This window comes from Balaenoptera borealis, assembly GCF_965194805.1.
Source record: "Balaenoptera borealis genome assembly, chromosome: 3".
NCBI lineage: Eukaryota > Metazoa > Chordata > Mammalia > Artiodactyla > Balaenopteridae > Balaenoptera > Balaenoptera borealis.
In genome coordinates, this window is record NC_138866.1 from 152,656,415 (window position 1) to 152,669,559 (window position 13,145).

At 54.1% G+C, this 13,145-nt stretch overlaps 1 protein-coding gene and 1 long non-coding RNA gene across 5 annotated transcripts in view; one reads left to right on the forward strand and one right to left on the reverse strand.

The window, feature by feature from the left end:
• The window catches only part of LOC309627043, a 62,123-nt gene extending 57,377 nt beyond the window's left edge, over window positions 1-4,746 (reverse strand). Inside the window, exon 1 of the long non-coding RNA XR_014243509.1 lies at window positions 4,358-4,746. This is a non-coding gene — a long non-coding RNA (uncharacterized lncRNA). The remainder of the gene's footprint in view (window positions 1-4,357) is intronic.
• A 197-nt stretch (window positions 4,747-4,943) lies between these two features.
• The window catches only part of RASGRF1 (Ras protein specific guanine nucleotide releasing factor 1), a 109,018-nt gene continuing 100,816 nt past the window's right edge, over window positions 4,944-13,145 (forward strand). For 2 of the 4 annotated variants that reach the window (XM_082388478.1, XM_082388479.1), the window contains exon 1: window positions 4,944-5,479. In XM_082388478.1, the coding sequence (XP_082244604.1) occupies window positions 5,204-5,479 (276 nt within the window). In that variant the 5' untranslated portion in view covers window positions 4,944-5,203. The remainder of the gene's footprint in view (window positions 5,480-13,145) is intronic. The other 2 variants (XM_082388477.1, XM_082388476.1) reach the window with 2 other exon arrangements.

A 13,145-nucleotide genomic window follows, 5' to 3' on the forward strand; every position in this document is an offset into this window, starting at 1 on the left:
TGGCCATTGCTAAATGCAGACATCAAATCCACCAAAATACTCCTTAATCCTCCTTCCTGTTTCCTTATCTGCAGAGACCTCAGCCCAGAGAGCTGGAAGTTGGGAGACGCAGAGAGGAAGGTCCTCTGGGATGAGCTCTGGTCGAGCAGTCAGGACACCCCATCACAGCTCCTCCCTGTAAGACTCTGCGAACGTTGCTTCCACTCTTTTTTTTAAGCATTTACAAATATTTACTACATACTGGCCCATAAGACAAGTCTCAATAAATATCCAGGAAATGATATTACATCCACATTTATAGATTTGTACAAAGCTATGAATCAGGGGGAAAACAAGCTAACCCTATCAGTAACAGGTAGCACTAGGCCTTATGATGATCAGTTTTTTTCATTTTTTAATTCATTTTTATTGGAGTATAGTTCCTTTACAATGTTGTATTAGTTTCTACTGTACAGCAAAGTGAATCAGCTATGCATATACATATACCCCCTCTGTTTTAGATTTCCTTCCCATTTAGGTCACCACAGAGCACTGAGTAGAGTTCCCTGTACTATACAGTAGGTTCTCATTAGTTATCTATTTTACACATAGTATCAGTAGTGTATATATGTCAATCCCAATCTCCCAATTCCTCCCCCCCCCCTTGGTAACCATAGGTTTATTCTCTACGTCTGTGTCTCTACATCTGTTTTGCAAATAAGATCACCTATACCATTTTTCTAGATTCCACATATATGTGTTAATATATGATATTTGTTGATCTCTTTCTGATTTACTTCACTCTGCATGACACTCTCTAGGTCCATCCTTGTCTCTACAAATGACCCAATTTCGTTCCTTTTTATGGCTGAGTAATATTCCATTGTATATAGGTACCACATCTTTATCCATTCCTCTGTTGACGGACATTTAGGTTGCTTCCATGTCCTGGCTATTGTAAATAGTGCTGCAATGAACATTGGGGTGCATGTGTCTTTTTTTTAAAATTTATTTTATTTTTATTTTTGGCTGCATTGGGTCTTCGTTGCTGCATGAGGGCTTTTTTCTAGTTGTGGAGAGCGGGGGCTACTCTTCATTGCTGTGCGCGGGCTTCTCATTGTGGTGGCTTCTCTTGTTGCGGAGCACAGGCTCTAGGCACACGGGCTTCAGTAGCTGTGGCTCACGGGCTCAGTATCTGTGGCACATGGGCTTAGTTGCTCCACAGCATGTGGGATCTTCCTGGACCAGAGCTCGAACCCGTGTCCCCTGCATTGGCAGGCGGATTCTTAACCACTGCGCCACCAGGGAAGCCCCACATGTGTCTTTTTGAATTATGGTTTTCTCTGGGTATATGCCCAGCAATGGGATTGCTGGGTCATATGGTAGTTCTATTTTTAGTTTTCTAAGGAACCTCCATACTATTCTCCACAGTGGCTGTATCAATTTACGTTCCCACCAACAGTGCAGGAGGGTTCCCTTTTCTCCACACCCTCTCCAGCATTTATTGTTTGTAGATTTTTTTGATGATGGCCATTCTGACCGGTATGAGGTGATACCTCATTGTAGTTTTGATTTGCATTTCTTTAATAATTAGAGATGTTGAGCATCTTTTCATGTGTTGTCCAGGACCAGATGGCTTCCACTCTCCAGCCTCAGTTTCTCCATCTGTGAAATGGGGTTATTAACCCTTGTCCAAAAGCCTTATTGGGAGGATGCAATGAAACAAGGCAAAGCCCGGATGCGCTTTGTGATGCTCACATGGACCTCTTCTCCACCTTTGGGGAAGAGTTGGTCTCTGGCCTGGTAGACAACACACACGATAGCTAGACGTGCCCACCTCTGCCCACTATGGCAAGACATGCCTACCTGCTTCCTGGCACCCCCACCCCAACACAAGCTGGAGCCAGCCTGGTAAACGATGTCTCCTTAACCAACTCCCCTGAGTGCCTTCCAAGGGCCCTCTGGCTGGAGACCAGGGGAATGACCAGAGGGCCCATTCACAGGCTCTGCTCAGGTTTCTGCTGACAGAGATTGGAGAGAAAGCAATATGAATGCAGCTCAGATGGACATAATCAAAGTGCCAGGGCTGCTGTCCCCTCCTCTCTCTGACCTGGATACTTTGAGCCAAGCCCAACCACCCAGTGTGGCCCAACCCACCAGGAATTCCTGGAGTTCCCACCAGGAACTCCAAAACCAGCGAGAGGGGGCCATTTGGCCTCCTCAGTGCCAGCCGTGGGGAGGGAGGAGGTTGAGAGGGGATTTTCTTCGTCCAAGCTTCAGATCAGTGGTTCTCAGCCTGGGCTGTGCATTCGAATCACCTGGGGAGCCTTCAAAGTACTGATGCCCATGTCCCACCCTCAGAGATTCTGACTTAACCATCTGGGGTGCAGCCTGAACACAGATATTTAACAAATCCTTCCAGGGGCTCTAAGTGCACCAAGGTTGAGGCCCACAGAAGAGGATTCAGTTCTTTTCCTGATTTACACCTCTTCCCCAAACCCAGGGGAAAATGGTTTCCCTCCTGCTAAGGGCCCTATACAGAAGGAACCCTTGGGCTGGTCTAAGCTCCAGGAAGCAGGGACTGTGTTTTGTTTATCACTATGTCCCCAGTGGCCCAGCCTAAGCCCTGGCACAGACTAGGGGCTCAGTGAACACTGGTGGGATGAGGTGTATGTAACTGAATGAGTGAAGTAATGAATGAATTCCATCCCTTCCCACCTCCTGAGTGCCCGAAATCCTCCAAAGAGTGGTCTTCAGACTAGCAGTGCCACCTCACCTGGGAGCTTGTTAAAAATGCAGATTCTCAGCCCTAGACCCAGCCCCAGAATGAGAATCTGCATTTGAGCCAGATCCCAAGTGATTCATGGGCAACAACCGTATCACTGGTTCTGCCATAGATTAGCGGTTCTCCAACTTTGCTACACATTAAAATCACTCATGAAAGTGTATAACCTGCCTGTGGCCTTTTGGGTCCCCAGGTGACTGTTAACTGTCCTCAAGTGATTCCAATGTGCAGGCCAAGTTCAGAACTCGTGTACCATAGGTCTCTCTGACACAGCAGCCTCCAAGCAGAGCCAATCTTGGCTCTGGCCCACAATGAGAGATCCTGCCTGCTTTGAGGATAAAGGCGAACCCCCTCTGCAACACAGGGACCAGCCACTCAACTCTACAAAGCCAGTGGGGACAGGCTACCAAGTTCAAATCCTGCCCCTGCCACCTTCCAGCTGAGTGACTCTGCCCAAGTCACTCAACCCCTCCACGCCTAAGTTTCCCGCTTCTGTACAATGGAGCTGATGAGGGGTCGGGGGGGGGGGGAGGGGTGGACACTACTCCACAGAGTTGTGTGAGGATTAAACAACTTAGCGGATCTGAAGCACTTAGAACAGTGTCCCTTCCCTGACGCTTCCTTGGCCTCTGTATCAGGCTTCCTAATAGAAGAGTTTACACGAAGAGAGCCTGGATTAGGAACGTTACTTCTGGAAACTCTGCTTCCATAAAGAGGGCAAAAGAGAAGTAAAGGTGGTCACAGTATAGGGACCTTCTTGGGAAAATCGAGACTAAAGAAGCTTAGCCATCTCCCTTCTTTGCTTTCATTATTCGGGAAGAAAAATCAGCCTCACCGCGTCCTTAGACAGTTCCCAAGCCCGGAGCGTGGGAACCGAGAGGGAAGAGTAAGGTTAATACGGTCAATCTCTCCCTCGGAATTGTCCCCACCTAAAAAAGGCAGGCTTGCGCCATTGTGCCCAGGACCGGGGCAGGTCCAATTCAGCCACAGCCGGGTGTCTCCGTGGACTTCCCTGGGCCTTCCCAGGGCTACCTGATTCCCAGGCCCTTCCCTCGCTCCAGACCAGGGTGTGTGCATGTTGCCCGTGGTGGGGGGGGGGGGGGGCCCGCAGGTTCTGAAAAATGGTGTGCTTTCTTCCTTCCTTCCTCTTGAGAGCTACGCGGCCGCCTATCCCCGCTGCAAACAGGCCAGGCCGGGCTGGGCGCCGCTCCCGGCCCGAGCGAGGCGGCTGCCCTCTGCGGCAGACGGCGGTGCGCGCTCCCCGCTCCAGCGCCCCGGCTGCCCGGCGGCCCGCGCGCCCTCCCGGTGCAGCAGGCGGGCGCTGTGACGTTCTCGGATAAATGCCGTGTAACTGTGTAGGCGAATGGGAGCTAAAAATAAGAACGGAAAATCTATCATTAAGGTATCATTGCGCCAGCGCAGCTATTTGAAGGCTCCCATGGTCCCCGGCGCCTGCGTTTGAAGCCCGCCTTCAGGCTTTGGAGGGTATTTGCAGAAAACTCCCAGCAGCGGCTCGCCGGCCAGACCTCAGGGCGCAGGGGGTGGCGCCCGTAATTATGGCAACACTCAAAATAAAATAAAATAAACGCTCACCTCCCCCTCCACGTCTCCGTCTGTATTGTCCTTAGGTCGCTGGGGAAGCCACCAGAAGTGGGGCTGGATGCTGAAATGAATGTGACCTGGCCGATTACGCAAATATTAGAACTGAAAGCTCTTTCAGCTCTGTTTCGCCATCCACCTTCCTCCATCCACTACGGATTAGAAAAATAAAGTACCAGGAGAAAGCCTTTGGAGGAGAAAAATGACAAATGGGACTTAACCCCAGGTCTACAGTGCGCCGCGGCGGGGCGCAAAAACACGAACTCCAGGGATGGCGAGCCTCCGGTGTTCCACTGGGTTAAACGGAAATTGATCTGATTTGCTTTTTAACACCCGAAGGGGAGAAGAGGAGATCAGGGGAGGGAGGACAGGATTTGTTTGTGCGTGTGCGTCTGTGTGTCCGGGGAGGGGGAGGAGGCGCCAAGGTGCAGCCTGCGCGCGGCTCTGCGCCTCGGCGGGCTGCGTGCGTGTGTCCCTGTCCGCGCTGCTAAAGCGGGCTCTTCGAGGGATCGGCGTCACATGACTCCGCCTGCCCCTCGCCAGCGCGCAGCTCGCCAGTCCCTCAGTTTGCCCGGCGCCAGGGGAGGGTCGGGAGCCATCTCCAGGGCCCGGGGGCTCTGCGAAGCGGGGAAGAGGTTCTGGAGGGGAATGGTACATCCGGATTCCAGCAGCCGCGGCTCGGCGCCAGATCCCGGACTGTAGAAATTTGGGGGGAGGGGAGAGCGAGAAGGAGCGAGCGAACGCCTGAGAGAGGCAGCGCGCAGCGCGCACGGACAGGGGCTGCCGGGTGCCGCGCGGAGAAGATGTAAGCGCGTGGAGTCTAGCTGGCCTCCGAGCACCATGCAGAAGGGGATCCGGCTGAACGATGGCCACGTCGCGTCCCTGGGACTGCTGGCGCGCAAGGACGGCACGCGCAAGGGGTACCTGAGCAAGCGGAGTTCGGACAACACAAAATGGCAAACCAAGTGGTTCGCGCTGCTGCAGAACCTGCTCTTCTACTTCGAGAGCGACTCGAGCTCGCGGCCCTCGGGGCTCTACCTGCTGGAGGGCTGCGTCTGCGACCGCGCGCCCTCCCCCAAGCCTACGCTCTCGGCCAAGGAGCCGCTGGAGAAACAGGTGAGGCCAGCGCCGCGTGTGACCTCCCAGCGGCCGGGCCGCGGCCCTCGGGGCGCAGGCCCTTCCGCCGGCCGAAGGCGCCCGAACTTTAGTCCCTCTACTCTCGGCGCTCTCGGCGAGAAGGGAGGGTTGGCCTAAGCGGGCGGTGACCCCGCGGTGGCCAGAGAGGTCAGGGACTGCGGACGGGGAGCGGGTGTGGGTTGCGGCTGCCCTTCACCCGGTGAGCTCGGTGGGAGGCGGGCGCAGAGCGGGCGAGACGCGGAGGGGAATGAGGTGCGGAGAGAGATGGGCTCCCGCGGGAGACGGAAGCAATGAATGTAGACCCACATCCAGCCAGAAATGGTGCTCCCACCTCCACTCCCACCCGGGAGAGCCCCGGACCGGGGGGATGTAATTCCCCGCGCTTAGGCACGGGAGGGGCGAGACGGAGGCGTGCGAGCGCCGCGGCCCCTACCTCACCGCGGCTGGGAGCGAAGAGGAGCCTGCGCTCGCTCTGCCAAGTTGGGCGGCTGCGAGGCCGCAGGGGTCGGTTAGGTGCCATCGACCGGTAGCGCACTCCCAGCCGGCCCCAGGCGCAAGCAACAAACCGAAGGGTTCCAGGGACCTTTCTGATGCGCCGGGGCTGGGGCCAGGGCCGCTGCGGAGGCCGCGGGACAAGTGGGCGCATCTCTCCTCCTCCGCCCCCTGCGCCTCCGCCGCCGCCGCAGTCGCGGCTCTAGCGCTGCTCTAGCGTTTCCGGAGTTGGCGAGGCTAAAAGGCCGGACCTGGATCTACCGGGGGCCTGGGCGGGGTGCGGGTGCGCCTTTGGTGTGGAGGGATGGAGTAGCACCTGCGGGCGCCCAGTGAGAGCACCAGAGAGCGGGAGTGCAATTTTTAAGATCGATGCACTCTCCAAAGGCATCTAGTCTGTCCCCCTCCTCTGGGAAGGTAAAGTCAAAGATAGTGAATGCTAAAATGTCACCGCTGGGAGGGACCTGCGATCCATGGGGACCCAACCAGCTGGTTATTGCCTAGTTGAGGACACTGAGGCCAAAAGAGAGAAATTTACTTGCCCAGTGTCATGCCGGGAGTTGAGGCCACCTTAAGGTTCTGGGAAGATAACTGAGGGCTCAAAAGCCATTATTGCAGGCAGACTGGTGGTGATTGAATTGGCTGAAATAAAAGCATCCTTGAAGTCGCCCTCCTAATGGTCGAGACAGATCTGAGCTCAGTCCCTGCAGCACATCTCTTCCTTCCCTGCCCTCAGCCCAGAGGTACTGCGAGATGATTTCGAAGGCTGGGAAAGGTGGACAGGAATATTTGAGGCTGGGTCTCTGGGGATGGCAAGCCGTATGGCAGGTAGGGGCTCCCAGATGGCAAAGCAAAGCAAAGAGCAGGCAGCTCCTTAAGCTAAAGGTACAAATGGGGCCTGGAAGACTCACCTGGGAGAGCCAGACCCAGGCTAGGCTAGAGATGCTCTCTCAGCCCTTGATAACCTGCCCTTTGCCAGCCTTCCAGAACATTATCAACACTTGTTGGCCAAAGTCCACCTGTACTACCAGTGGCCTATAGCCCCAACTGGTGCCCATCCTTGGCCCCCTACCCCAGAGCACAGAGCTGAGCTCCCGGGCAGGCAGGGAGAGAGGGCTGAAGGAAGCTGAGTTGTTGTTGGGCACACAGTGTGTGCTCTCAGCCCCTTGGACACAAAGCCAGAAACAGGCCTGAGACTGAATCACAGCTCTGCAACTTCCTGTCTGTGTGACCTCAGTTAACACACTAAATTTCTCTGAGCCTCTGTTTTGTAAACAAAATGAAGGTAATAACACCTATCCTTCTGGGGTTTTGAGAACACAAGTAATGTTTATGGAAGTATGCTCACAATCCATTTTAGTTTGACATGATAAATGTTAATTGAATCTGAATTATACCCACCTAGACAAGGAACAGAGGTCTAACATAAAATGTTGAAGCTGAAAGGAACCTCAGAGAGATTGTACAGCCCACTCCTCCCATTTTACAGATAGGGAAACTGAAGAGCAGATTGGGAAGAAATTACCTACCTGATTCTGATTCGGTGGCAGAATCAGACCTAGAATTCACCCAATGTCTAAGAACTCCTGAAAATGAGATCTTACGTTGATTCCAGATCATTCACCTCTTGGCTCGGGTGTTAAATCGTGCTAGCAGTGGATTATGGGAGGGACAGGAGTGCAAAACCACTTGACCATGTGCACACGTGGTCTGAGCCGTTTCCCCAGAACACCAACAGTCAGAGATCCTCAAATGTGGTCACAAGAGTAGCCCTCCTGGCACAAGAGAACAGAAGAGGGTTGGGAATAGTAGGGGATGGTCTGGTGCTGCCCAGCTCAGGTGCAAATTTCTGTTAAAGATGTGTGGTTTGTTTCGTACACGTATAGAGATGTTCCATTTGACTCCAGACGGAGAGTTTGGCTCGTATGGAAAAGTAGATCCTGTTCCTTTGGTCTGCACGTGTCTATAAAAACTTATATCTTTTTCTTTTCTAAACCTTTGAGTAAAATTGACGGCCTCCGCAGCTGCTCCGTGTTTCTCCTTGAGGGGGAGCCCCCATAGCACCCACAGAGCACCCTCATGAGAGGCCCAGCTCCAAGCCATTCTGTGACTGGGTTTGCCTTGTAAGCCCCAGGAAACCTTGATTCAAAACCTGCTGGGCCTGTGGCAGAGAACCCATGTTAGGAGGCCTCAAAGAGGCTATCAGTTTGGACTGGCCAACATCTAGTGAAGTCTTGGTTTTAGGAGGATGTCATTTTTATCCAGGCCTAAGCAGGCAGCTTCCATCTGGAAGGGCCAGAGATGGTTTCTCGAGAAATAGAAACTAAGTCTTGGCTGGGAACCACCCCAATGACAGGGATGAGTCAGGGACAAAGCACATAGTATGTGCTCAGGAGATACTAACTGAGCTGAACTTACTGGTGTAGCTTGTCAATTCCACATTTCACGTCCTGAGGACTGACTGTGCACCAATCCAGGCCCGGCGTGGGGTCGCAGGCCCAGGAAGCTGGATGTCACAGTCCCCGGCCCCCAGGGAAGATTAACACAGATAAAGATGGTACCTTACACTGTGAAGATGCTCTAATAGGAAGGGCTCCCAGGGTGCTCTGGGAGCCCAGGCCCATCCTAGCATGATGTGCTATCCTCTGGCTGCTTCTACACTGCTCTGACTGCGTCTGTGGTAGCTCTGGCCTGGAATCCCAAGGGCTCTTGAAATCGGAGGGGCACAGCCGCGCTCCTATGCTGACTGGCAGTTGCAAGCACCCCTCCGCACGCTGGCCTGAGCCCTGCTTGCTCAGCCCTGACCTCCTCACCTCTGACCCTACAGCCCACACACTGAAGGGCCAGAGGCCCTGGACTTAGAATTTGGGTTCAGAGATTGACCCTTGGGGTTCTTGCCCTGCTTTGGCATGGAGTCACCCCACACTGGCTTTTCCCACCCTCACTCCCAGCCCCCCGAAATAGAGCTTCCACCCCAGCTTCTCAGTGGTGGACTTGACCAAACCAACCCCAGTACTCCCCTTACCCCACTCCCCCGCCCCAACCAGAAGGGATCAAAATGTAGACCCCCAGACTGATTCCTGATTCCTGTAAAACAGAAGGGACACAGACAGATCCCTTCAGCCAGAATCTCAGCACTGATGTGGGCAGAGGCTCCGGAAGCTGGGGGTGCCCATTAGCACATGTTATCCACCCAGTGGGTGCCTTTCCCTGGAGACAAGAGGAAGTCCCTCTCCTGGTCCTCATTCGCAGGACACATTTCTGGTTGGCCTGGTGGATACCTGTTCACAACAGCCCTAAAGTCATGAGTGTGCCCGGTTTGCAGATGAGGAAACAATCTCACCAGCACCACCCAGCAAGGCAGCAGCTGAAATGCTCTCTGGCTTTCTCTGCAGCTGTGCTGTCTTCACCACAAAGCCTGCCTGCCTGTTGCTGTAGCACATTCAGCCCTCTGGGCCAATCAGAAAAACACAAACCTGAATGTAGGGGAATAAGTGTACTCGAAAAGCAACATCCCCCCAGACACAGGGACACAGGGACGTCATCCACACACACGGGGTGCCAGCAACTCAGCCCACGATCCTTGCACCTATGGAAGGGCCAGCAGGGCTGCCCCGCGGTTCCAAACCAAGCCCAGCCCAGCAGGTGTGGGGTGCCCATCTCCCCACCCCAGCCTCCAACTATTTCTAGCACTGAAATGAGGTTGAAGAGGCTCAGTAATGACACCTTAATTGGGACAAAGAAGTACCAGGTCCCTGCCCCTCTGCTTGGCGACAGTGGGATGAAGGTCAGAAGCAGACTGTACATACACAAGCCTACACTAAAATCTCACTGCCGTTTGTGCGTGCCGTAAACATTTTGGCTCTCCGTGTGAAGCCCATGCTGGGTCTTGTGGATACAGAGAAAAATCAAACTTAATCCTTGTCTTCAGAGGTCTCACAGTGGAGTAGGGCGCTCTCCCTAGACTCACTCCCACGGTAAACACCAAGTGCCAGGAATTCTCCATCCTAAGGAGTCCGGACTCTCTCCCTGCCCCTGCCTTGGTTCAGGAGCTCACAGTGTCAGGCTTGATGTGTTGAACTCGCTCACATGGTCCCACCTCGCCCCACGCCAGTCCCCTGCCACACAGCAAGCCACCAGAGTGAGCTTCTAAAGGGCACACCTGACCATGTACTAAGCCACTGAAAGTGTCACTGGCTCTCATTGCCTTTAGGAAAAAAATGCAGATTCTCCAGCATGACCTGGAGGGCCCAACGGGCTCCAGCCTCTGCCTGCCCTGCTAACTCTGCCCCGCCCTCCCATCCCCCTCCTCCCTCACCCTACACCTGCCTCTTTCCCACCTCAAGGCTTCTGCAGTGGCTGCTCCCTGTGGCTGGAATGATCGCCTACTCCCCCCAACCTTTAGTGGCCAACTTCTCCTCCTCCTAAGACCTCCTTTTAGGTTTTAGCCTAAAAGTCACCTCCTGAGGGCCTCCCCTCACTGCAGGAGCTAGAGGAGCCCCAGGTCCCCCATCACAGGCAGGGACAACCCTCTCTCCTTCATCCCCATCGCTTATCAGGTTGGGATTAATTGATGTATTTGGCTGGTGGTTTGTGAAGGGTCTTCCTTCCCCTTAGAACGTAAGGGCCGGAGTGCATGTTTTACATACAATACCTCCCCTAATCGTCCCAACAGCCCTGTGAGGTTATACCTGGTAACCCATTTTTGAGATGACCAAACTGAGGCTCAGAGATGGTAAGTAACTTGTTCAAGGTTACAGAGAGCATACGTGGCAAAGCTGGCACGTGAACCCAGGTCCACCTGACTCTAAAACCTTAGCTCTCCAAGCACAAGCACAGCAGAAAGACTTGGGCTGAGGGACTGTGTGAGTTTACCATCCTCTGCCAAGATAAATGAAAAATGAGAGAGAGAGAGAATTAACAGCAAGCGAAATGATGCCACTGCCTCTCTGGTGACATCTGTGAAGCAGCTTTTGTTTCTGCTTGGGTGGGAACCTTGCACCTCGAATCCCAGGAGTCAAGGATAAACACCCCAAGGCAGGCATCCACACCCTGCAGTCCCGTTTCCCTGGAATCCGTGGGAGCCTGGAGCCGGCGCCCATGTGTACAGAGCCAAGAACAGGACTCAGCCCCCGATGTTTATGCAGGAGAGTTGGTGACGCGTGCACTTGAGGGGGGCCCAGAACACTGCCAACGCCCAAACACCTCGGTAAAGGCGACTGTCGTGCAGGGAGCAGCTGGGAGCCTCGGACTCCCCCACTGCCCATCATCCGCTGCTCGGAGAGGGGGCGCAGCCTCGACTCCCAGCTCATTCACTGAGGGGTTTCTCTGTCTCTGGCAATGACGCAGCCTTAGGTAAAAGTTGTGGGTTTCGAGCCACACAGACTGGCTTTGGATCCTGGCTCTGTCACCTCCTACCTAGGGAAGGTCTTATTGCTCTCTGAGCGTCAGTTTCCCCATCTGTGAGATGGAAACCGTAACACAGGCTACCCGGCGGCCCTGTTCTGAGTGTTGTACTTGATGCTATTTGTAAAGCCCTAGCGTAGCACCGTAGGTCCGATCAATTCACGGTAGCTGTTGTGGCTTCAGCTTTCACCTTTAGGACAAGGCTCTTCCTGCATGAAGCAATGACCCAGATCACCTGGGTCTCTGGCAGGTTTGAAGTGAGTCAACACGGAGCCCTGACCCTGGATATAAAGGTAGGATGGTAAATCTTATCTCAAATAACCTATGGGTTTCTGAGAATGTCTGAGCAAGCATGCCCCTGAAAGAGACAAAATAGCTGCAGGAGCTTCCTTCATCCCAGGCAGCCACACCTTCACCCAGCCCCATCGATTTCACCTCCTAAATCTCTCTCAGACCATTCACTCTTGTCCTTCTCTTCCTCCAAGGCTCTAGTCCAGACAGCCATCATCTCTTGTCTGGACTTAGGTGGGGGCCTCCTAACAGGTGTATTGGTCAGCATGAGTGACATCATGCTGCAGTAACAACCAAGCCCCAGATCTGCATGAACATGACAGAGGTTTATTTCTTGCTCATGCTTTAGGTCCCATGCGGTTGGCAGGAGGGCACTGCTCATTGTGATCGCTCAGGGACCCAGCCTGATGGAGATTCGTCCTGACACCTGCCTCCACAGCTGCCTCAGCCAAGGGCAGAGAATGTGGCAGATCTCTCCCTGGCTCTTAAAGCGCCCCCCGGAAGTGACCCATGCTGACCATATGACCACAAGGCACGTCATGTGGCTTCAGTTCAGCGGCGGTGGGGACGTGCAGACCCACCACGTGCCTGAAAGCAGGGCTCTAGAGATGCTGGGAGAACCGTCTCCCTACATCCGCTGCGTGCCGCCATCCCCGTGCCTCTCCGCAGCCAGACCACTTTCCAAAATGCAGATCTGATCATCACACACACACACACACACACACACACACACAAACACACACGAGTAGCTGAGGAGAAAGGCAAAGGCGCCGTCTTGATGGGTTTAATGACAGAAAGCAGAATCTGTGCTCACACTTACAGGGGCATCTCCTTCCAGCCTGGGGGCATCAGGGAGACTCCACCAAGAAAGGGACAAGAAGGACAGGAATGTAGGTTGCAGGGTAGGCAGAGCTGGCCCCCAAAGCCTGTGTGCAGGCTACAGAGCGCGGTGGGGAGCCGGCACAGGTCTCTCCGCTAGAGACGGACTGCTGTGATCTCTGTGCTGGAGAGATCACGCCCGGGTGAGAAGAGACAGAAGGACGACCCATCTGGAGGCAGGAGTTCAGGTCAGAGGAGGCTGTAGAACTGAGCAGTAAAAGAGGCCTGAATTTGGGGAGTGCCGAGCACTGAAGGTCCCCCCTCCACTCCCATCCCAGCCGGGTCGCTGCGTCACCATGTCACTGAAACCTGGGCTTGCGCTGTGCTGCAAAGACCATCCCTAGCTCCTGCATGCCCAGGATGCACCCCACAGCCTCTGGGGCTTCCCACCTCCCGGGCTCGGTGGGCAATGGCAGGGAGTGTCAAGTTCTCATCCCGTGAAAGCACCAGGTGCTGTCCTACCATACCTTCTCCTCCAGCCACCACTCAGATAGAGCACCTTTGCAGCTTACAGATTACAAAGTTCTTTTCAAGCTTAGCATTTCTGGTAACCACCAAAGTAACGCTGCTGTTACTGCAG